A 10,382-nucleotide genomic window follows, 5' to 3' on the forward strand; every position below is an offset into this window, starting at 1 on the left:
AACCTCGCTATCGATAAGAATACGGTACCACTCCGAACCTGTCACCAACAAATATGTTTGGTATTTTATAATTACACCCATGTATGTGAAGTTATTGTACGAAGGAGCACTTATTGTATTGCTACGCCACTAAGTAAACGTTCAGAATTTAGTGGTTGTATGAGCGCTGTGATTGGTCGCAAGTGTGCGGTTACTCACGGTTACTCAAAAGGGTGGAGCTTTCAGGAGCTTATATATTGAGTCGATCTCAGAATTGAACTGATATAAATTATTTGCAGAATTGTTGCGTGGAACCTGTTTGAAGATTAAATTTTCTATCAAAGGTAAGATTGTACTATTTATTTATATTGATTATTAATATAATTCCTAAAAAGAAATCGCAGATTTTTCTACTGACAAAAAGCAGTTACTGTTTCAAGTTAATTGATATTGTTATTTTTTACCATGACAATGGTGATAATAATAAAAGCAACAATGTGATGTTTAAATCAAACCGAAAAACATTTTATGCTGCATTTGAAAGAACATGAGGTTCTGTGGTGAAAGTCAAAACAATGTTCATAATAATATCTATACCATACCCTACTATTAAGCTATTTGAATCATGAAAACATAATTTACAGTATAATCGATTTTAATAAATTGGTTTTATTTGTATTTTAATACATTAATAATAGATGCGTACAAAAAGTAGCATGGTTCTTTCTCTTTCTCTCGATTTTTCTAACCGTTTTTAAAAGTGTTTGTTTGTATCATATCTGTGTATGTAAAACACTTCTTAAATATCAGGTATCATGATTTTTTTCAGTACAAGATTCTTAGCATAGATTTTAAATATAACCTTTCGGAAGGCTGCGTATGTCATCAGAACCGACACAGAAATAGATTAAATAAGTGATATAATAATCAGTTTTACTTGTTTATTAGCCTCGTTCTAATTTTTCCGAATCAAAGGTGTAGCATATAACAACTATTGACTGCTGAACTGCCCAATGCATCTGTGATCGATTGGAATCATTGTTATTGATCGACTTGTCATTCTCCATTCGCCCACCAAACTCAATTTCACTACGTACGCAAATTCATTCGTATCAATAGCACGTCAAATGATGTATTATACATCCATATACTGTATTGTGAATCTTGTGAAATTTGTATATGAAACATTAAGCAAGAAAAATGCACTTAAAAAATGTATCGGTAAAACCGCAGTATTCCGCGTTATTGAATTGAATTGATCACTTTATTTCAGAATAAATATTCCATCAGGGAAGAGTTAACTCTTCCCTGACTCCATAGGCCTTAATACAAAACGTAAAATCACACTAAAATAGATTTTTTTTTTAGTGAAGATATTTGATGTTTATACATCATTGTACAGTTTTATAACATACCGAGTTAGTGTATCTTTGGCATTTGCTTAATTATGTATATTCAGTATATGTTCTTAATAATAATATAGGCCTATAAGATTTGTAAAGCGCACATATCCACTAAAGTGATCAAGGCGATGTGGACTAGATGTTCTACTTAATAGTTATTTTGTAAGCTCATATTTTTTGTGCCGGTTCACTCGAAATTTTATCCTGGAAAATCACTCAACTTCACAGTGACCACACACGCGTTAATAATGTATTGTTTTAATTGCTGTTTTTTTAAAAATTTAATTACTTTTTTTTGTGTATTATTTGAGTCATTCCAGGCAATGGTGCCTTCCTTTATTTTATCTTTAGGCCATTTATTTATAACTACACAACTTTCAGCACCGTAATAATAGAAACAATAACGTGTAAATATTTGGAAATGTTCTTAGTCGCGGAAAGGTCAAGAATTGGTGCCAAAATTTACCGGACAATGCGACAATATTTATAGTGCCAAATTCCCTAATTAATTTAGCGACCATAAATCCGTACAGGTAGGCCTAATCATTTTTAATTCAACAATAGAGGCAGTGTCTGCATTCACTGCTTGGAGCTAGGATTATAGAAGTAGCCTAATATCGAAGGCTTGTTCACAGTTTAAATGGTTAGGCCTATCTGACTGAATTCGAACCCAAAAAAATAAAGTTAGGAAAGGAAAGGGCTTGGTGTTGTATGATAAGGGTGCAGTCAGTAAGATCCTTTAGGGTCCGGGTATGTTAGGAAGTTCATACAAAAAGGGATGGTTCCAAACGCGGTAGTAGGCTTGGCCTCTAGAGCTTTTAATAATGTTATATAATCTCCAAATACTTCCCTTAAAGATATATTGTCCCCCTAAAAAAATATTTTTTTAAATTTTTTTGTTGAATATGTTATTTTAATGTCACATAATAGTTATTCACTCTCACAAAAAATTGGGTCTGAAAAAAATTTATTTACCTGAGAAAAATGTAATTTAAAGCAAAAAATGGTCAAATTGTCTGGAAGACAATGAGTTTTTGGGTAATTTAACTGTTTATTTTGTCTTTTTATAGGTGAAATAATTTTTTTCCCCCGTTTTTTTTCTTATGGAAGTGAACAACTTCATTAAAACTGCAAAATGGCCTATTCAAAGTCCGATTTTAAAAATCTTTATTTTTCATGATTTTGGGGGACAATACATCTTTAAATTAAAGGTGATTAAATTATGACCCTGATGAAGTTTAAGGATTTTTTTTCTTAATGTGTGCATTATATCACCCAACACCTTAACTCTTAACTATGTTTTTTTATTATTAGTTTCTTTGTCATTCAAAACATAAACCTATATAGTATCGTGTAAGGGGTAGGCCAACATTATTTTTTTTCCTATGCAATTACAGTAAGGCAGAAATCATAAATACTTAATTATGGCATAATTATGTGACATTATAAATAAAACATCTCGAGAAGAAGCCCATAATTTCTTGAAAAGAAGCCAAGGATGCTTAATTTTTTTTAATGGGCTTCCGATATTACATTTGTAAACCAAGAAGGAGAAACACGGAGGGCTTCTTTTCAATGTTTTACAATGTATTCATTTATGACTTCAAGATTATTACATTTTTATATTAAAATATTTGTGTTGTTTAGATTAAATTAACATGATCGTGATGTTGGAACTAAAGGCTGTACTTTTGTTTGTGGTAGCCGTGGTATATGGCCAAGTAGAATACGAATGGCGTATCGAAGAATATGGACAGGTATTTTTTTCTAGTACTCTATATTCATATATCAGTCCAATTGCAGTAGAATCTCAAGACCCAATAAAGTGTTTCCTTAATAACGGTGTCTCGGAACAGGTGTTGGCAGTAGGGTTCCACAGGAGGAGATCCACTCTGTAATATTAAATAATATTTAGAGAACTAAAATCAAAATAACCAGATACAATATCAAACTTTCGGTGTCAAGGTGTAGCTGTCATTACTAAACTTGGTCATTTCATTCATTCATTTATTTATTTGACACAATCGGTCCGGGGTTGCGACAGCAACAATGCGCCATAACACGAAAGTGTCCACAACCACTACAAAATACAATTATAACAATATTTAAAACAACATTTAAAATAAGATAAAATACATTACAAAAAGAGAATATTAATAATATAAAATACACAAAAAATGTACTGTATTTCAAATTAATCTTTAATTATTACAAAAACACTAAATAATATTACATAATATTACATAATATTACATAATTACATAATATTACATAATATTACATTATTACATAATATTACATATAATATACAATATTATTTCAATGCGTTCGTTTTATTTCTATAACAGTGTAGTGCAATAGAGTGTGGGTACGGATGGCGATTCCGTCAGGTTACCTGTGTGATAGTCGGGACTACGCAAGTACAAAGTGAAATAAACTGCGCAGGAGTCACAAAGCCATCTAATTGGCAGCAGTGCTTTGCAGGAGTCTGCGGATTAACAGGGGGATCAACATCTTCACCAACCGCTTCTCCTACTCCAGCAGTAGACTACGAATGGGTCTCAGGTGATTGGGGATTGGTAAGATATTACGTCAATACATTTAAAGCCTTTTGGGCATAACACTTTATGAACCGTGCATTATAGTTTAATAGTTCGTGCACACGATTCTCAGTGCTATATCGCCACATACTGTACGTCAATATTTCACATGTGGTGCCCGTATCATGTAAGATTAGGTTAAACGTTAGGTTATGGTCTATGATACTAGCAATACATGTGAAACACATGTGATACTGTATTACGGAATGTTCCCAGAGAATCAAACGGTTCGGTGGTGGTGCATTATATTAAATTCTTATTGGAATTCTATATAAATCTATAGTTAGCGTCGTTTGTTGGCTGTTCGACGGAAAGGGACACAGGGAAGATGAAAATAGTTGTATGCGTCGTTTATTTTGGTTTTCACTATGACGCAACGTAAGTACGTAAGCGCAACACGAGTAATTTGACCAATTTAGGCGATGAATCATCTCACATTGCTTGTGATTGGTCAATTAAGCTATGTGCAAGGGACATAAAGCCACTTTGTATTCACCACATTTACAGCATCTACTTTCACATTTATATTTGTAGTGTACACAATCTTGTGGAAGTGGATCCCAGAGTCGCATTGTAGGCTGTACAGCAAACGGATCTCCGATTTCAAGTGTATTCTGTGAAGGTTTAGATAGCCTAGGACCGAAACCTGAACAAGTACAAGACTGCAACACTGATGATTGTCCATCCGATCCAGTAGTATCTGATCCAGTAGTATCCGATTCAGGAGTCACATACGACTACTTTTTGGGCGATTGGGATGTGGTGAGTTATGTTATGTAGGCTAATGTTATGTTAAACAATAGAGCGAGTAGATTGGTTGTTACGATGGTCGCCTATAAGAAACTTCAGACTTGTAATAAAACTGGTGCTTTGTTTAAATAAAGTCTATAGATTACCACAGACTTGTTCTTTCCGGTAGTCGTTCCTATAAAATGTTTCCTTTTTTCACTATTGAAATATGATAAGAATATCATATGTGCACTTCCTCCAGTTCTATATCGGTTCTATTTGAGGAAAAGAAAAATATGACGATCGGGCCCAACTGTTTTGAGCCTAATCGTCCGTTGTCTCGATCGTCCTGACAACCTTTTATTTTCTCCAGTGTTCTGCAGAATGTGATGGTGGACTACAAACTAGGCAAGTCATATGTGTCGGGAGAGATGAGAGCTACGCCTACCCAGCACAAGACACTGACTGTAAGGCGGTTAAACCTAGCACAGAACAGATATGCAACATGGAACCATGTGATCCAACCATTGGTACAACATCAGCACCAACCCGAGCACCATCAACTCAACCACCAGTCCAGGAAACAACTGAAGCATCGACCACACAAGCACCATCAACTCCACCAGCAGCACAAACAACCACTCAACCACCAACTCAAGATCCAAATATCCTGATAAGATACATCGAGGGATCGTTTGGTGAAGTATGTAAAAACTTTTAACCATGCTTCACCGGGGAAACATGACTCTAAAAAGATTTCGTTTAACATGACGTAATGTTACTATAAATAGTATAACTGTTTCAAGGAAGCGCGTGAATGAATCTCTGTAAGTAAATTTTGCTATCACCTCTTTTTACAGTGCTCTGCTACATGTGGATACGCTACCCGGTCACGTCATGTACTATGCGTTCAGACAATCAATGGTGCCCATTCCCACGTCGATGACAGCGTTTGCCCTGGGGCCAAACCAGATGAAACTATCGTTTGTGAAGGACTTTCATCATGCCCTGGCGAATCAACGACTGTAACGATTGAAGAAACAACTCCACTTGCAACGCCATCTCAGACGACCATGTTACAAATCACAACGACAATTGCACCAGCAACTACCTTAGAATTTAAAAAAACAACACTTTACATCAATGAGGAGGCCACAACAGAATACGTAGTTGATCCTTCCATTGAAAGGTATGGTTTTATACACGTGTTACTTTTATAGTGGGCTACCCATCGACACAGTACCCGTAATTACAATTACTACTATTTTTATTGTCGTTGTACACAATGTCTAGTATTCTATCATTATTGCGTACAGGGCGCCGTCCGACAAAATACCCGTAATTACAAAAAAAAATCTATTACGACCTATCAGTGTTACGTACGGGGCGCCGTCCGACACACTACTAGTAATTTTAAAAGTGTACATTCTTATTGTCGTTGTGCACACAATGTATTCAGTATTATTTTAACAAATGGGTGGAAAACCACAAACCAAGCCACAATATGGTAGATAACAAATATGCATCAGGGGGAAATTAAAAAAAAAACTAATTATGCAAAATGAGTTTCTACTTTGTCTTGTCAATCATCAAATAAACAAATTTCCACTATATCTTATTAGACCTACTTATGTCGTTGGTTATTTCGGTGAATGTGACTGTTCAACCAGACAAAGGACTCGTAATGTCGCGTGCGTGGATTACCGCACCACCGCTGTGGTCTTGGTCGCAGATAAGCATTGTGCAGCAGTTGAAGAGAAACCACACGCGACTGAAGACTGTGAAAGTAACGAATGTCCACCAGACAGTGATAATACATGGGTTGCTGAACTAGATGGAGAAGTGAGTATTAAAGTAGACTTGCCACAAGTAGCATAGCAATTACTAGAAGTATATGTATGGCACGCCACGTGTGCCAAATGCTTTTCAAAAATATACAAACTACTACGAAACTTTTCAACCAACACAAGTTGATTAACAAGCTATTTATATGTATTATATTGCAGTGTTCTGTAACTTGTGGCGGAGGAGTACAACGCTTCCGGATATCATGTACGAACGGTATAAATGGAAATGTTATATCAGAAAATCTCTGTGACGCAGACCAACGCCCATCAGACACAGAAGAGTGCGCCACCGACGAATGTGACGAGTAAGAGCAAACTATTTAGATCATTTTCATTCTGATAAATTGAAGTTACCTCCGCCAATGAGGAGTAATGTAGTCGATCACGTGTGTTTGTCTGTTTGTTTGTTAGTGCTAAAACGCATAGTGATACCGGACCGACAGACAGACCGACAGACCGACCGACCGACCGACATAGTGAACTATAGAGTCGCGTCCACGCGCCTAAAAAAGGAGTGCTAGTTTTAAAATAGTTTAATTAACATACAACTATACATTTTGTGTGGCCGTAGCGTTCAAACACAATTTTCTTTCGTTCCTTTCACGTGAAAGTGTCCTTTGGATAAGGTTGTCCTAAAAGAGATGATACAAAATATGTATGGGCACAATCAAATTTGAAACCATGCCATGTTTTAAACTTCACCAATTTCATTTTTAATTTTCTCACATTATTCACAGCATTCTCATAGGCTCATACTGGTCAATTGGTGCCTGGGAAGAATGTGACGTAACTTGTGGAGTTGGGGTTCAAACAAGACCCGTCACGTGTTACCGGTATGTCGGAGGTCCAACTAATGAAATCAGTACAGAATGCGACATTGATAGTAAACCACACAACACACAGGAATGTGACGCTGGACGATGTCATGGATTCTGGGTTTCTTCTCAATGGTCGGAGGTAAGAATTAATTAGATATCACAGCGGCTTTGAAATCGTGCCATGGAATGAAATGACACCGTATTCACTTATACAAATCGTTATATAACGTGACCGTCTTCAAATCTATACTATAGTATAAACATTAAATTACTTAAGTACTACAGTTATATGCTCTTGATGCATTGAGCAAATGCAGTACGGATGCGCTGAGTCTATATTGTATTTCTCAGAAGGGAAAAGTTTGCGATTTACAAGTGTAGTAGTGTTGGCCGTTTTCTAAAGTTTATATAATTTCTGTCAGAGACCAGTATACATTACATTCATTTGTATTTTCAGTGTTCAGCATCGTGTGGGTTTGGTATACAATCGAGAACAGTGGACTGTAGGTGGGATAAGACGGACTTAACCACAATTGAAGATAGCCGATGTAATGGTAGTAAACCGTTCGCACAAACTGGTTGTAAACTCGACGATTGTCCAATTGACTATGGTAAGAATGATGGTGGCCTTCTGAATCCATGGTCCTATGTCATGACTACAATAGGCCAACAATTAAGTTGGTTTAGTTACTGTGGCCGATGAACCTGTTCATTATAGTCATATTTGAGTTCCAATCAATTTACTCTTCTAGACCAAGCAATTAACAGAGTAATACTCCAGATAACGCTCTCTTCCTATTAATTACAAAGTTTTTGTAGCTCGAGCGGAGAACTTCCAATTTTTTTTTCTCAGAGAAAGAAAAAAGTTCAAAGGGCTACACAATAACGGTACTTGACAAAGAGACTTTTAACAAAAGAAAAATTAATTCATTCTGATGGTAAACTAAAGTACCAACCAATCAAAATCAGCTACTTCATCCATGTCATAATGGGTAAAACAGTCTATCCTCTATGATCTCTTTGAACAACGATGGGCGATTGAAAAGCTGAAAACTAACTAACAAAACAGACGAAAAGTAGACAATGAAACAATTATTAGACAGAATGTAACCTTTTTTGTATTTTATTTTTCAGAATGTGGCAAAATGTTGAAAGGTTCAGGTGGAAACATTTCGTCGCCATTGTATCCAGACAACTATCCTAATGATGTCATTTGTAAGAATGTCTTGGTAGCAGAAAGCTCAGACTCTGGTAATGGTTCCTACATTGAAATTAACTTCCGTGACTTGCAGATTGAGGAAGAAACGGACTGCAACTTTGATTATATTGAGGTTTGTAAAATAATTCATCTTGGTTGGTACTGTGACTTATATCCATCGTCTTTGTGGAATTTCTGCTTTTACAGTCCTATTTTAAATGTATTTTTCTTTTGTTTTCTTCTGGTACAAATGCCATGTATATGAGTACCTTAGCCATAACATCCATGTGAAGGTGGTTGAAACGACAATTCGAAATTATGTAGTTGGTTCTGTCGGTGGTGACTTATTTTTCCTCGTTTCATGTCTTCCATCTTAGATATTCTCTCTTTGTTCACTGTCCTCCACCATGTTGTTTTGGGTCTTCCGACTCTTATACTACCTTTACGTTTCCAGGTTGGGCCCCTGTGTCGTAATACTTCATAATGAATAGAGATTTTCTAAATAATCTCTATTAACTTTGTTTAGGTTTATGATATGATGACTGGCGTAATAGACAGAATTTGCACTGTACCAGACATGCCAATGAAGTGGACGTCTCAGGGAAATATGGTAGAAGTAACGTTTGTTAGCGATGCCAGCATCAGTAAGAAAGGCTACTCAGCTTCTTGGAAAATGATGCAGAAATCATAACTTTTTAAAAACTAATGCTAGCCGATATGGACAGACTACACCACAACCAGTATACTGTATAAATAGTCTTGTTGTTAATGGTACACGTAAATGTGATAAGAGTATTAGACAAAACAGTACAGCATTACGATTTACCCAAAGTAAAAATTATTATTGCTTGTAAAAGTTATATCATGGTAATTAAGTACATAAAACTTGTAAATAATGTGTATGTAAATTATATGTTACCCCTATTTATTATCTTTGATATAATATGACATGTAATCATATTAAGAATGTATAAAATCTTATGAAAAGTTATCTTTTATCAGCGTTATATATATATGAATAATAATTTTTAGTATGGCACGTTTGGTATTTTATGTTATAAGAAAATACGCCTAAAGCTCTGTCTACACTATCAAAGTAGTTTGACAAAAAAAGTGTGATTTGCCCAAATATGGTAGTGATATGCTCAAACATGGTATTAATATGACGTCATCATGTACATATATGGGAACATCACATTTTTTGTCACAGGGCTTTAGAAGCTATTTGCATTCAGTATTTAAACAAAATGCCTAATGGCCAATATTAACATTTGAAGTAATCTTTTATTTCATGAACATGGAAATTAAGAGAGGCTCTATTACTACTCTATTCCTCACATAGTTTGAGTGGTCCCTATTGATATTTTAAAGTTGGGAAAATATTTTTTTATTTAAAAAAAAATACAATTTGTGGAATTAAAAGGTGCAAACAAAATAGTTTGTTATGAGTTATCAGAGATACTTATTAAGCCTCTTGAGACTAATATCTCATATCTAATAATAGCTTTCTTGTCATGTTAATTCTATATAGCTTTCATATTGATAATAATAAAGCTTATTATTTTGTAATTATATTGTAATCTATTACTATCGCTCAGGTAACGGGATATTTGGAAACTTAACACAATGGATGGGCTTAGTGTTATAACATACATTGCCTCTCACTCATTTCATGGAACAGTGTCCCCTTAATAGGTGTATCCCAAAGGAGGGGTTCTATTTAGTACAATTAACTCTCCTAAATCTCCGTTTCTTTGTTTTAACTGAAAAGAAAAATTAGGGTTAAATTTATTTCATTTACATACAAC

At 35.2% G+C, this 10,382-nt stretch overlaps 1 protein-coding gene across 1 annotated transcript; it reads left to right on the plus strand.

The window, feature by feature from the left end:
- The first annotated feature begins 266 nt into the window (after positions 1 to 266).
- Positions 267 to 9,815, plus strand: LOC144834973 (A disintegrin and metalloproteinase with thrombospondin motifs 9-like). Its single transcript, XM_078689976.1, has 12 exons — positions 267 to 323; positions 3,030 to 3,139; positions 3,731 to 3,961; positions 4,517 to 4,744; positions 5,085 to 5,414; positions 5,572 to 5,900; positions 6,334 to 6,553; positions 6,718 to 6,863; positions 7,296 to 7,515; positions 7,834 to 7,987; positions 8,511 to 8,707; positions 9,101 to 9,815. Exons 2-12 carry the CDS (start codon positions 3,041 to 3,043, stop codon positions 9,263 to 9,265), a joined length of 2,319 nt encoding a protein of 772 aa, XP_078546102.1. The 5' UTR covers positions 267 to 323; positions 3,030 to 3,040; the 3' UTR covers positions 9,266 to 9,815.
- Positions 9,816 to 10,382: the final 567 nt, after the last annotated feature.

The sequence above is a fragment of the Antedon bifida genome, chromosome 2 (genome assembly GCF_963402885.1).
Source record: "Antedon bifida chromosome 2, ecAntBifi1.1, whole genome shotgun sequence".
In the NCBI taxonomy this organism is placed as follows: Eukaryota; Metazoa; Echinodermata; class Crinoidea; order Comatulida; family Antedonidae; genus Antedon; species Antedon bifida.

What these genes read in the sequence shown, in the direction of transcription:
- LOC144834973 (XM_078689976.1), top strand. Translation starts at nt 3,041, where the DNA reads ATGATCGTGATGTTGGAACTAAAGGCTGTACTTTTGTTTGTGGTAGCC. An exon ending in GCCACCGACGAATGTGACGA is followed by an intron (nt 6,864 to 7,295) that starts GTAAGAGCAAAC and finishes CATTATTCACAG; the next exon opens with CATTCTCATAGGCTCATACT. An exon ending in GCAACTTTGATTATATTGAG is followed by an intron (nt 8,708 to 9,100) that starts GTTTGTAAAATA and finishes AACTTTGTTTAG; the next exon opens with GTTTATGATATGATGACTGG.